Source organism: Gossypium hirsutum, chromosome D13 (assembly GCF_007990345.1).
Source record: "Gossypium hirsutum isolate 1008001.06 chromosome D13, Gossypium_hirsutum_v2.1, whole genome shotgun sequence".
Lineage (NCBI taxonomy): Eukaryota > Viridiplantae > Streptophyta > Magnoliopsida > Malvales > Malvaceae > Gossypium > Gossypium hirsutum.
Genome location: NC_053449.1, coordinates 18,599,237 through 18,614,646, shown reverse-complemented (window position 1 = coordinate 18,614,646; position 15,410 = coordinate 18,599,237). Strand labels below are relative to the sequence as shown.

At 33.7% G+C, this 15,410-nt stretch overlaps 1 protein-coding gene and 1 long non-coding RNA gene across 2 annotated transcripts; both read right to left on the bottom strand.

Moving 5' to 3' along the window:
• Window positions 1-1,978: 1,978 nt before the first annotated feature.
• Window positions 1,979-3,127, bottom strand: LOC107919761 (protein GOLVEN 6). Its single transcript, XM_016849137.2, has 4 exons — window positions 2,869-3,127; window positions 2,700-2,770; window positions 2,538-2,598; window positions 1,979-2,412 (listed from the first exon to the last, which is right to left on the bottom strand). Exons 1-4 carry the CDS (start codon window positions 2,966-2,968, stop codon window positions 2,249-2,251), a joined length of 396 nt encoding a protein of 131 aa, XP_016704626.1. The 5' UTR covers window positions 2,969-3,127; the 3' UTR covers window positions 1,979-2,248.
• Window positions 3,128-13,266: 10,139 nt separating this feature from the next.
• On the bottom strand, window positions 13,267-15,098 carry LOC107919573 (uncharacterized). Its single transcript, XR_001690388.2, has 3 exons — window positions 14,952-15,098; window positions 14,434-14,507; window positions 13,267-13,467 (listed from the first exon to the last, which is right to left on the bottom strand). It is a non-coding gene; the product is annotated as an uncharacterized lncRNA (long non-coding RNA).
• Between the last annotated feature and the right edge of the window lie 312 nt (window positions 15,099-15,410).

The window sequence follows — 15,410 nt, the reverse complement described above, 5'->3', positions numbered from 1 at the left end:
CGTAACAGTGGAGGACCGAAAGGGAAATTATTCCCTCCTTCCAAAACGCTGCGCAGTGAGGGACCAAATTGAAACAAAAGTCAAATCTGCGGCCCAAATTTAAAAAAATAAAATGGGCCTAATTGAAGCGCGTCGTAACAAGGAGGGGCTAATTGCGCAATTTTACCCCTCAGGCCAGGACGCGCGGATCCTCCCCTTCGGGTCGGGTCACCGCACGAGTCAAGGCCATCAAACGGCGTCGTTTTGCAGATGCTTTAAAACCCAAAATTCCCCTTAATAATTTATTTTGCTTTTTGCCAATTTTTTACAAAAAACCCAAACTGACCCTAGTCTTCTCTGCCAGGGTTCTTGCTCTTCCTATTACCGCCGTCGCCGTTAGGCCTTCCTTTGGCCTCCAACGACGTCCCAGCCTCCGATTGCGACGGAGAGGGGACACCGCGACGATGAATCCGGCGGAAGAGGTAAGTCTCCTTTCCCCTCTTTTATATTTTAAGCGAAATAAATAAATATAAAACAAAAAAAACAGATATAAAAAACTTTGAATGATGAACACCGAGTAAAACAAAAAAAATCACCCTTTTTATTTTTTGATTTTTTCTCTCCTCCGTATTTTCGTCCTTCTTTACACTGAATCCCCCTCCCTTTTACACTGAAAATATTGGCCTTTTATAGCCAAAAATGGAAAAGAAAAATAAATCCAAAAAACAAAATCTATTCTGCTATCCCTATTATTTTGTTGCGGTTTGTTTTTATTTGTTGTTGCAGGTGCGGTGCGCAAGGCATGGCGTGCGTAGAGGAGCGGCGCGCATGGAGGAGGCTAGCTCCGAATCTTGCGGCGGCTGGAGAGGGGACTACGCAAGGTGATGCGGCGCTGGAGATGCTGCTAACTGCTGAAGGTTCTAGGGTTTAGTTTTGGGCTGGTTCGGTTATTGTTTGGGTAATTGGGCTTAGGTGGGTATTAGGCCTGTAACATGGGACTGCTTATTTTTTTGTTTTGTAAGGGCCCGGGTAAATTGGGCTTATTACAATACTCATCTTAACATTTTTTAATGTTTACATTATAATGGTATTATATACTACTAATTACTATAAGTTTAATTTTTATGTGTCATAAATTAAATAATATATAAAAAATAACATAATATAAAATATTACAAACTTACAAAAACGAGTGGGGTTGAGTTGGGCCCAAGCCTTCAATGTTCAACCCTCATGCCCAACCATATTTTAAATGAGCCTAATTTTTTTTGCTCAAACCCCCCCAAATTTCGGATGAACCTTCGAGCTTGGGTGAGTAGCCCTACTAGAGGTGCTCATGGCTCTAGTCGGGCTTAAGCATGATATTAACATGCTTTATGCTTGCCTAAGCCCAACCCAAAATATGAGTCTAAAATTTTGCCAAAATTTGCTCATATTTGCAAAAGACTAATCCAAGCCCGTTTTAGGTTTGCTCATATCATTTTTAATTTTTTAAAAATATTTATATTATATTATTTTAATATTTAATAAATTTATATATTCTTTTATATATTGAAAATTTTTATATAGTCATATTAATATTATTTTAATGTTTACATTAAAATAGTATTATATATTTAGTGTAGGTTTATATTTTTAATGTGTTCTAAATTACATAATATATAAAATAACATAATATAAAATATTATAAATTTAAAAACGAATCGAACTGAGCTCATGCCTTGAAAATGAGCTTAATTTTTTTTATCCAAATTCTTTTTTGGGTCTAATATTTGACCTAATTCCTCTCAAATTTCATGGGGGCTATGAACAGGACCAACCTGACCATTAGCAAGTATAATTTCATGGGATTTTTACTTTTTAATATATATTTTTAAAATTTTAATTATTGTTGCAATGATTTTGTAATAATATTTACCAAACATTGTTTAATGTAAAAAAGAGCAGGTATGTTGGGGTTTGTAGCCACCATTTTCACTATCAAGAAAAAGTCGATAATTACCAAACAGTTCCCTATCTTAGTTTTATTTAAACGAGATCAGATTTCAAAGTTTTCCTTTTCTCAAAAAAAAGTGTCGGCCATAAACAAAAACAAAAAGAAGACAGGTTCCTCATTTCCCTAATTATATTACAAAAGCAGTAATTGGTGTTACATATATTTTTTGTTAACAAAATTGTGATCCTAAAAAAGGATTGTTATCTGTACTGTTGTTGTTGATGGGGACTGATCAAAAGCACACATCAAAGAAGGATGGGATCCCCCCAGGTTTCAAGGACCAACCGGCAATGACTTGTTATGTATGGGGCGTCGTCTTCTTACGTGCGAATAATCCATAGTAAAATATTGCGAAATGTCAGTCCCAGACTCCATCCATTCTTGCCTTGTGCCTCGACTTGCATGCACTGTACCTTTCTCTTTCTGGTATGCCTTGCCTGTCCAATAAGGTTGCTTATATTATTTTAAGACAAAGAGTTTGAACGGGGACTAAGCTTCATGTTATAGTTTTACTAGAAAATGCAACTGAACAGATGGATGCTTGTTACTTTAGATATGTTACCTGAAGCATGTTCCTTCTGCTTGGTGTTTGTAATTGAATGATGAGCTTCATTTCCCTTAGACTGTAGTTTCAAAAATAAAAAGGGCAAATGAGTCCATAAGGAGATTGTAATTTTGATACTACTACTTAAAGATCGTATATGTTTTGTGGATAGATTCTTACTGCTACAACTTCCTCAGTGAATCTGAGCTTCCTTGGCAATGTTGGGTACTGAGAAAGATGAACTCCTTTTGCTGCTCATGATATAAAGCATTTAAACTCAATAAATAATGAAAAAAATAAGCCTAGAAAATAATAAGATAAGAGGGACCTTTTTTTTATGCAGTTTTACCTTGTTCATTTGATGATTGCTTGATTTGCAGGGAAGTACAAGGTGTTTGCACTGCTAAGAAGGTAAAGCACAGCACGGTAATGGACACTATCAACTCCATATCACTGCAATTCTCTGAAGATTTTCTGTTCTTTTCTTGTATGACTACAACTTTCTAATTTTCTCAAAGTGGGTTGCTTTTATATCAAGCAAAGCCCCCATTAAACAAAGAGGAAAGGGAACAGACACAAAGCACAAAAATGCAGTGTCTCAGAACACTTCCATTGAAAAACTTAAAATTTTATTTACTTTTTTTAGAAAGGCTTCAAACCATTTGAGTTTGTTATTTTTTTTTTCATGTCAGGAACAATATTATGGTATGAGTAGGACCCTAGGTTCTGTTTTATTATAACAAAGTCCAAGACATATCTCCATCAAAAGCACCCATTATGTTCGTAATGTTAGTTAATTTATGAGCTTTTGATTGCATAAATATAGATTTCACGTTGTCTTAATAGAGAAACGAAGTAAGCATTTGATCATTTGATTATGATTTAATCCATTCCTTAATTAGTTAAAGAAAAGGGTTGCAGGCCAGCTCATATGCTTATTCATAATTTAGATTCTAAAATAACAACTTTCCTGGGCTTTTGGTGGTTGACAGCAAAGAAGATTGGAAGTGGGAATTTTCTTGTTTATGTTTGTCTTCTGAGAAAAAAGGAAAATTGAAAGAAAAAAAGGTGAAGATTGAAGTTTTTTCCGTACAAACTCTATGGAAGGGCACATTGGACGAACAAACATACCCAAACCAAAGCAGTCAAATGTATTTAATTCCATCATTTCGTTTTTCAAAGACGACACATGCATGTGTAGTAAATCCATGAGAGAGTCCATTGAAGAGATGGAAGTAAAGGACCAAAAAAGGTGTGTTTGACCAACAATGGCAACTACTGAAGCTTAAACAGACTTTTTCACCCATGGGTTTTCCTTTAATTAAAAAAAAAAAAACAAATCTATTTCATTTCTTTTGAAGATTCAAGAAAATTTACATGAAACTTTTACCAAAAAATTTGGATTTGGATTTAGTTTTTTAAATTTTTTATTTGAAAATTAAAATATTTAAAATTTAAATTAATTTAAATTTAGATTTGAATTTCAACTAATTCTAAGTTTTAAAAATATTCTTTTAATTTAGTTATTTAGGAGGATTTTGAACCTTATTGTTTGAACTGGTTTGAATCTACAATTGAGGTAATGGTTCAAAGAAAGACATTAAAACGGTTGACTCAATAATTAGTATTGGACCTATTGAATCTGAAGAAAAATCGATGAATCAAGCGGTTTTACCAATTAAACTAGATTTTTTTTATTTTTATGAATTTTTATATTTATTTAATAGAACTGTACAAATTAGTCGAACTGATCATATCGACAAACCAATAACTTAACTGGTTGAACTACCAATTTAGTTATGAAAACTTTGATTTTGAATGAAAAAAAAAAGCATTTTCCATTTTGTTATAAACAATTTAGAATAAAACTGTTTTGCTTCTGTATATTCTTTCAAAGAGGTTTCTTTTATTTTAATTATACTTTGTAACTTTCCATTTTTATATTTTTATAATCTTTTTATGTTAAAATATTAAAAATAACTCTCAACATTATCATATTATCTATATAAGTCATTTATATTTTGTTTATACATGAATAAAATCATATAATTTGATTTGTACTTAACTAAGTAGATTTACTTAGGTAAAAATTAAAAGCCCAGGGTTTATAAATTAAAATTATGGAAATTTTGAATATTTTATATTGTATTAAATTAAATGGATAAAGCTTCATCATTGTTTTCAAAATTGGACTAGGAATCGATTGGATACCAGTGGAATAAGGGGAAAGATTGGTTGACTTATGATTGAATCGATTGGACCAGTCAAACCGGTTGAATCGGGAACAAGTAGTCTAACTAGTTCGTCCAGCGATCTGGTTTTGAAAATCTTGAACTTAGTTGATAATATATTATAAGTAAAATTAATTATTTATTATTTGAATTTTGAAGGCATTATAAAAGAAGAGAGAACAAAAAGGTTGTTATTTTTTTAATCTATATTAGATTTAAAAAATTATAAGTTTGAAAATGAATTTTAAAATCTGAAGTTTAAGTATTATAAAATTGGATTTAGATTTGCCTATATTTAAATCCAACTTTTTATTTGTTATTCAAAGAATTTGGATATTTAAATCTAAATTCAAATATTTTACCCTAAATCATAATTTTCAAATTGAGATTTTAATAACTAGGTTGTGGGAGGATATTGAGCTTTAAGCTTGGATTGAGGCTCTTACCATCTCGCAAAAAGGAAATTAACTATGGAGTATCGAGTTAGCACTCTAATTGCTGTCAAATACTTGTACCATTAACGGAAATTTAAAAAAAAAAAGCTGAAGGAAGGAGAAAGGAGAGTAAATGTAAAGGTGATGAAGGATGAAGTAAGAAAATCTAAAATAATACTTCACTTGGAAAGTTTGATTTGAGGTGGAGAATATACGGGGATTCACTCATTCTCATTCACAATGACAATGACAGGGTGCAAACTTTACAAGACTGCTACAATCATTGCTTGTTGCTTATAGCTGTTGTAAATAAAGAGAGCCATTACACATTATTTGAATAAATGTATAACCTTTTGTTTATGCATAAAGGCTATAAGAGTCGAAGCCTATGAATTTGCCAACAATAGCTAGTTGGTATTTGCTAATGCACTAACTCTTTGGGTCACGTTTCAGTGTTGTTGAAACTGTTGCAATAATTTTATTATAAAGAAATATTCAATTTAAAGTCAAACTTTAAAATCTAATAAATTAACTCCGATAAGGAATTTACACCACTGGAACCAAAAAAAAAACACTGCTGGAAGCTTACTTGGTTAAAGTTACTTAAAAGAGAGCTCACTTAACCGGCCTCCACAGATAGACAGATCGAATCAAGACCTCGATGGATTAAGCGTGATTCTTGGAATGCAAATTCTGCAATTGCTAGTTGGGTGGAAAAGTAGAAAGCTGAAGGAATGAGTGGACAAATGGAAAGAAAATATATTTTTAAGTATACTTAGTTGAAAGAAAAAATAGGAATAATATGAACAATAAATACACGGAATTAATACAAATAAGGTAAAATAATCAATGACATACAAAATATCAAATAAATGAGCAAAATAAAAAATATGATATTCTTTTAAAATATGAATGAAAACATAAATAAACAAGTGAAGGAAATAAACAAAATTATAAAAAAATATATAAAGAATATAGGATGTGTATATAATATATACATTGAAATTATGAAGTATAAAAGACATACATATGGATATATATATATATACGAATATGGATTGTAAAATTTATAAAAAATATATAATGCATTTACGAAAATAAAGTAAAATATATAAATATATATATAATATGTATTAAAAATATAAGTATATATATGTACATATATAAGTTATAAAATAAATATATAGATTATGAAAATAATGATTATATATATAAGTTATAAAAAAGAAATAATAATTATATTATTGAAATTAATTAATTCCCAAAAAAACAAAAAAAGGACTAATTTTGGACTGGAGATAAAAATCTGCGGCAAATCTGCAAATAAATGAAGTCTAAAGGATCATATTGAACACGCAAATAACGCAGAGGGGCTGAAAGGGAAATTCTCCCTTCTCCTCTAAACGACGTCGTTCAAATAGGATCAAATTGAAATAAAAAATAAATTAAAGGGGTAAATTTAAAAAAAACCTAATTGTAAGAACATTAAAAGGCGGAAGGGCTAAAAGAGCCATTTACCCCTCCACATAAAAACACGCAGATCCTAGGCCGGGTCGGGTCGGTTTCGAGTCGGCCTCCCTAAAACGACGCCGTTTTGGCACCTGGGGAGGCTTAATGAAACGACGCCGTTTCATTAGGCTATTTCAGCAACAAACCATTTCAAAAATTTCATTTTTCCTTTCTTTTTTAAAAAAAACCAAAAAAACTCTAAAAAAAAAACATTCTTCCTTCGATAAGTCCGGCTAGGGGCCCAGGCATCGGCCGATCGTCGGCCACAATGCCGGCCGCCGATCTCCGACGACGGCACCACCGTCTGCGATAGCCGAAAAAGGAGAAAATCTCCTATTCGATCCTTTCGACCTTTCTAAACCCAAATACGAGTTCAAAGTCTCCAAAAAATTAACAAAAAAGCGAAGAAATCAAGAAATCTTTCGGTTTTCGGCCACTAATCTTCGTGGGTGGCTCCCTCGACCGTCTCAGCATCGTTTCAGAATCAAAAGAAAGGTTGTTTCTTTCTTTCTCTTATTTATTTTATTTGTATGTAAATAAAGAATGTATATAATAACAGTAGACTAATGAAAAAGGAAAAAAAACTGTCGATATCAACCTTTTGAATCGATTTCTGCTGTCTCAGTATTGAACTCTCTGTTTGTATTTTCGGTTCCTCTTTTTGTGTGAAATGCTGCTTTTTTATTGATTTTCTAATCCCCTTTTACAGTATCTTTAATGGCTTTTTATAGCCATAATGAAACAATATAAAGAAGCATATCTGTTCATATCAATTTGATTTTGCAAATCTTTGATTTTCTTGCCATGTACTGTTTCCTTTCTTGCTGTGTAGGTGAAGGCGCGCGTGGAGATTCGGCTCGTGCAGAGGACATGGTTGCGACGCGAATGTTTACCCTAGAAACCCTAGGGGTTTCTGAAATTGTTTTGGGCCACTGGGTTTGTGATTTTTGGCCTTTGTTTTATTTCAGGTTTGGGCCATGTAGGCCTGCTATAATTCAGGCCTTTTATACCCGGGCAAAATCGGGTATTATAGCTGCCCCCGTTTGCTTGTTGTCGGGTAAGGAGAACAGAGCAAAGACCAAAAAACCAATTTTGCCCGGTCATACTGGACTTTGGGGCTTTTTTTCTTTAAGTAACTTCATTCCATCCTACTGCATCTTCAGAGGTATAGGAATTGATGCTCCAATCCGCTCCATTGTAACTTCAAGGAGATTGGATTGGTTTTCTCAATCTACTCCACTGCAACTTCAGGGAGATAAGATTTGATATGATCTGCTCTACTGCAACTTCAGAGATATAAGATCCATCATTCTAATCCACTCCACTACAACTTTAGGGAGATAGGATTTGTTTATTCAGTCTGCCCCACTGTAATTTCAGGGGGATAAAACTTGCTTTCTTGAGTCGCTCCACTTGTAACACCCCCTAACCCCAAACCATCACCGGAATAGGATTACGAGGCATTACCGGACATATCTGATAATTTACAATAATTCTTAAATAAATATCAAACATATTAAGGTAAAATCATAAATTCATATAAAATTACAAATTGACTTTTTTTAATAAAAATTTCGGTAGCATTTCTGCTTACTTTTACACTAAACCTCCTGCAAATAAAACCATAAATTTTTACAAACATAACCAATTCAGTCAATTCAACCAATTCATTTCATATTCTTATTTTCTATTCTCCGATCTATATCTCCGAAGCATCGAAACATGAAAAACATCATGAATCCTTTGTAATTCCGGAGGTAAAGCCAATCGATAGGCAACCAGTCCGATTCTTTCCACAATTTCATACGGCCCAATAAAACGTGGACTCAATTTTCCTTTCCGACCAAATCTTAAAATTTTCTTCCATGGCAAAACTTTGAGGAATACTTTATCACCAACGGAATATTCAATATCTCGTCGTTTCAAATCTGCGTAAGATTTCTGTCTGTCGAATGCGGCTTTCAGTCTATCTTTAATCTTTTTAACTGTTTCCTCTGTCTCTTGAATCAATTCCGGCCCAATCACTTTTCTTTCTTTTAATTCTGTCGAACATACTGGTGATAGACACCTTCGACCATATAGTGCTTCATATGGAGCCATCTGAATACTAGATTGAAAACTATTATTATAAACAAATTCTGCTAATGGCAAATATCGTTCCCAACCTGACGTAAAGTCGATAATACAAGCTCTCAACATATCTTCCAAAATCTGAATTACCCGCTCGGACTGTCCATCAGTTTGTGGATGAAATGCAGTACTAAAATTGAGCCGAGTTCCCAGTGAATCATGTAACTGCCTCCAAAATCTCGATGTAAACCGAGGGTCCCAATCTGAAATTATCGATACCGGAATACCATGTAATCTAACAATTTCCCGGATATAAACTTCGGCAAGCTTCTGTAGTGACCAATCAATTATGACTGCTATAAAGTGAGCAGACTTGGTAAGCCTATCAACTATCACCCAAATAGCATTCTTTTTGCTTGCTGACAACGGTAATCCTGTAACAAAGTCCATAGTAATACAATCCCATTTCCACTCGGGGATACTAATAGGCTGAAGTAAACCTGTCGGTACCTGATGTTCTGCTTTTACCCGTTGACAAGTCAGGCATTTACCAACATACTCGACTACATCTTTCTTCATACCTGGCCACCAATACAGTTCTCGTAGGTCACGATACATCTTCGTTCCACCTAGGTACAAAGCAAAAATACTATTATGTCCTTCTCGAAGAATCAACTCTTTAATCTCAGAAGTAGCTGGAACACAAATTCGATTCCGAAATCTCAAACAATCATGCTCGTCAATACTAAAATTTTCCACCGTACCAAGCTGTACCATTTCTCTTTTCTTCATCAACTTTTCATCTTTTAGCTGTGCTGTTCTGATTTGATCAAACATTACCGGCTTGACTCTTAACTCAGCTAACAAACTTCTATCATCATTAATACTAAGCCGAGCAAACATTGCCCGTAATTCAACCGCTGCTTTCCTGCTCAATGCATCTGCTACCACATTTGCCTTTCTTGGATGATAATCTATAACAAAATCATAATCTTTCAGAAGTTCTATCCATCGTCTCTGTCTCAGATTCAACTCCTTTTGTGACAGAAGGTATTTGAGACTTTTATGATCGGTATATATGTAACATTTTTCACCATAAAGATAATGCCTCCAAATCTTCAATGCGAAAATTATAGCAGCTAACTCCAAATCGTGTGTCGGGTAGTTGCGTTCATGTGGCTTCAACTGTCGAGATGCATAAGCTATTACTTTTCCATCTTGCATCAATACACAACCCAAACCATTCAAAGAGGCATCACTGTACACTATAAAATCTTTCCCCGATTCTGGTAAAGTTAAAACCGGTGCCTCTGTCAACATTTGTTTCAATGTCTCAAAACTTCTCTGACACCGATCATCCCAGATAAAAGGAACATTCTTCTGTAGTAACTTGGTCATCGGCAAAGCTATCTTCGAAAACCCATTTACAAATCTTCTGTAATACCCAGCCAAACCAAGAAAACTGCGTACCTCTGATACATTCTTTGGTGCCTTCCATTGAACAATTGCCTCGATCTTCTTCGGATCAACTCTGATTCCATCTGCCGATACTACATGTCCCAAAAATACCACATCTGATAACTAGAATTCACATTTGCTGTGCTTTCCATACAACTATTTTTCTCGCAAAATCTGTAACACAGTTCTGAGATGCTGATCATGCTCTAACTCTGACTTCGAATAAACTAATATATTATCAATGAAAACCACCACAAACTGATCTAAATACGGCTAAAAAATACGGTTCATCAGATCCATGAAAGCAGCTGGAGCATTAGTCAATCCGAACGGCATCACCAAAAATTCATAATGACCATACCTTGTACGAAAAGCTGTCTTCTGCACATCACTTTCTTTTACTTTCAACTGATAATACCCGAACCTCAAATCAATCTTCGAAAATACCGAAGCTCCTTTTAGCTGATCAAATAAATCATCTATACGAGGCAACGGATACCGGTTCTTGATTGTGACTTTGTTCAACTGCCGATAATCAATACAAAGCCGCATTGATCCATCTTTCTTTTTAACAAACAATATCGGAGCTCCCCAAAGTGAAATACTCGGTCTAATAAATCCACGATCTAGCAAGTCCTGCAACTGCACCTTCAACTCTTTTAATTCAGTGGGCGACATTCGGTACGGAGGTATAGAGATTGGTGCTGTACCCGGGTACACTTCTATAGCAAATTCAACCTCTCTGTCAAGTGGTATGCCTGGTAGTTCTTCAGGAAATACATCTGGAAACTCACATACAGTTCTGATCTGACTACACTAACTACCCACCGAATCAGAATTAATAACATAAGCTAGATATGCTGTACAACCCTGTCGAAACAATTTACTAGCCTTGATTGCTGAAATAATACGTGTCGATCGACTAGTACGAATACCATTCACCTCAATTCTGTCTCCATCCTCTGTCTGAATACTGAACCTCTTTTTGTAACAATCTAAAATCACCCCGTATTCAGATAACCAATCCATCCCCAGTATTATATCAAAATCCCCAAATGGCATAATCAACAAGTCAACGGAAAACATTTTATCATGTATCATCAACGGGCATCTCCGACATACTCTATCTACAGACACAGTTTGTCCCAAAGGGCTAGACACTTCTATTAAAATTCTAGACATTTCAGATTTTAACTTTCTCAGTTCAACCAGTTTTGAATTTATATAAGAGTGTGAAGATCCGGGATCAATTAAAGCATAAACAGGCTCAGAATATAGTAAGAATATACCTGTTACTACATCGTGGGCGTCGCCTTCTTCTCTTGTTCTGACTACATAAGCTCTGGCGGGTACTTTAGCTTCAGACTGCTGGGTATCAACATCACTGCTCCTTCTACTACCTCCTCCCCTTGAAGCTAAGCTACCTCTGCCCGAACCTCTACCACGAGTAGTAGATACTGATCTCTGTGATGTGTCGGAAGTATCATTTTTATTTTTTGGACAGTCTTTAACAAAATGTTCTATTGACCCGCAACGGAAGCAGCCTCCAGTCACTTTCCAACACTCACCTAAATGTTTCTTCCCGCAATATCCACATTATGAAATTTTCACATCCCGGGGTGGAGCTCTTACACTACCAGTGGATACCGTCGTCTGTTTCCCCTGGCTTCTGTCCCCTCGATCAGATCTAAAACTTGACCTCCAACCACCTCTAGATTCTCGAGATCTTTTCAGTAAAGGATTTGAAATAGTAATGCCAGCCCGTTTTCCAGTTGATCTAGCTATCTCTGGCTTTTTATCCAAACCCAACACCTGCTCAACCATCTTCGCTCTCTCTACTAAATCTACAAATTCTGTAATTCTATGTGACACCAGCTGTACCCTGATCTCATCTCTCAAACCCCGAAGAAACCTTTTACAACTATCAGCCTCTGTCGGTATAAACTCAGAAGCATATCGGCTGAGTCTGGAAAATTCACGTCCATAATCTACAACAGACAGGTTACCTTGTTTCAACTCAAAAACTCCTGCCTCTTATCTTCAATATACAGCTCCCCAACATATTTCTTCTGAAATTATTTTTGAAATAAATCCCATGTCACCTGTTCTGTAGGCAGATGTCGTATTACAAATTCCCACCACAAATAGGCTTCTCCTTGCAGTAGAGAAACAGCACAGATCAAGCTCTCTCGGGGGGTACATTCTAATTGCTGCAAAACTCGTTTAGTTGATTCCATCCAATTTTCTGCAGTGGATGGATCAATTCCCTTCAAACCCAAAAATTCAGTAGCACCGTGTTTTCGTAATTCTTTGATTTGGGCCCGTCTAGTAGTAGGAGTAGATGTCGTAGCAGGTACAATTCCCACTACTCGTTGCAAAGAATCAGCTATAATTCTCAGTAAATGGGAGTTATCTCTGTCTCTAACATTTTCCCGTTCTATATTAGGTTGGTTACCTAATGGATTTACACTCGGTGTAGCTGATTCTGTTTCATCCAATTCTCTATCTCTGATATACATTTCTTGATCTACATCTTCCACGTGTTCATTCGACATTTTGACTATAAAACAAAACAAATAATTATATCAGCATCCAAAAATCCCGACTCAATTTGACTCGATTGTGGCATGTACATCTAAACTCAATTCTGAGCCCGATTTAGTCCGAGAATCGACTAAACCCGATAGCTCTGATACCACTAAATGTAACACCCCCTAACCCCAAACCATCACCGGAATAGGATTACGAGGCATTACCGGACATATCTGATAATTTACAATAATTCTTAAATAAATATCAAACATATTAAGATAAAATCATAAATTCATATAAAATTACAAATTGACTTTTTTTTTTATAAAAATTTCGGCAGCATTTCTGCTTACTTTTACATTAAACCTCCTGCAAATAAAACCATAAATTTTTACAAACATAACCAATTCAGCCAATTCAACCAATTCATTTCATATTCTTATTTTCTATTCTAAATACATTCTAATCAAACTCAATTAATTCAATATTAATTTAAATTTATCAATGTACTAATTAATTTGGAATGGATAAATTTCTTTCATTGAAATTCTCAGATTTATAATACTAACATTTTTAGCTATTTATATTCAAAACATAATAACGTTTATACACATCCTATGTACATGCCACATTCTAAAAGAAAATATACATCACCAAAATTTGTTGAAGTCGGGTCTGGTTTTGGATGCTGGCTCAATACTTGACTTCTACAACCTGCGCACGGAAACAACCGTACGCTGAGTATTTTTATACTCAGTGGTATTACCATAATTCAAATTATAATAACAATAAAGAATTATAATTACCAAGCATGTAATTATCTAATTTCTTAAATATCAATTAATTCATAAACTTTCATTACTTAACAATCACAGTAAAATTTATAGTTATTCTTCAATTTCAATCACATATCACATGTAAAAATTTCAATCACCCTCATATTCAAAACTACAATTGAACAAATTCATTTAATTTTCTCATTTCAATTATTCACCCTATTAACAATCTGGACTTTGACGGATACACGGATTCCAGCCCAATCACACCAGTACGGCACATTGTGCCTAAAACGGTACATAGTACCTGATCAGTATACGACACATAAGTGCCTGAAACGACACACGAGGTGCCTGATACGACACACGAGGTGCCTGATATACGACACATAAAGTGCCTGATCGGCAAAGCCGATAAATCCCGTACTCTTCCAAATCCTATGGCATGCCAACTATATCCGACTTAGCCCGACTAGTTAATAGGGTATTTAAATTCTCAATTCTCTTCCATTTCCAATTCAAGATCACTTTTCCACTTTCTAGTCAATTAACAATTTAATACCAATACATATTTCAAATAATCACATATAATCATATTTTGATTCAATTCAATTCAATTCACTTTTCTATCAATACACAATCCACATTTTCACACATATTCATAAATTAATTCACTTTATTTAATTCATATTTTAAAATTCATTTTTCAATCAAATTTAAATCACTAATACTTTTTAATCAATATACATTTCAAATATTTACATATTTCCATCATTCAATTTATTTTGATTCAATTCAAGTCACTATTATCATTCCAATTGCTTACCTAATGTTTACTTACCATGCATTTTAATTAAAATATAACAATCAATAATAAATAAATTTGAATTATAGTAATACAAACCCGAATTTTGCTCGATTATTCCTCAATAACCTTCTCCTTTCCTTTGTGTGCCGATGCCTCGAGTTCTTTGTTAGCTACGAAAATAATAATAATTTACACCATCACTTACCACATTAATTTATAATAATAATAGAATTTCTATCTAATTTATACTTTAATTCTAATTTAATCCTAACTAAATTTATTTACTTTTCCAATTTAATTCACACTCTATTTCTATTCAAATTTCATCCAAACTAAATTTTATCTACTAATTTCTTCAGCATTTTTCACTAATTTCGAATTTCCCTCAATTTAATCCCTAAAATTCAAAACTTATAGTTTAGTTCACAATTTTATCCATTTATCAACTCTAACTAGAACTCTATCAAATAAATCATCAATTCCATCATTTATTCAACATAAACCCTAAAAGAAATCTATTAACTTTCAAATTTTCAACTTAAATCCAAGAGTATTTCACTCTAGGGTTCCAAAAAAACATCAAAATGAAGAGAAAAGGACTAAATTTAGCTTACCAATTAACTTGAAGCTTAAAAATCTCAATTTCCCCTTTTCTTTTCTTTCCTTTCTTTCTTCCCCTGTTTTTCGTCTCTTTCTCTGTTTCTTTTCTAGCTATTCTGTTTCTTTTCTTCTTTGTTTCTTTCTTTTACTTTATTCCTAGTTAATAATAATAATAATAATAATAATAATATATTTTAATATTATTTACTTAAATGATAAGTAAATATGTAATAATTACTAATATATGTATTTCATTTTTCCACATTTCTTCATATGCACCATACATTTGTCAACTTTATTTATTTATTTATTTAAAATATAATAATAATTTAATAATACTAATTTAATAATAATTTAATAACATTTTTTTAACACATAAAAATCTCAGATTTTTATACTTATGCGTCTCAAATTTGGCAATTGGCATAATTATCTATTTAGTCCCTATTATTTTCTTTTAATCTATAATTAAA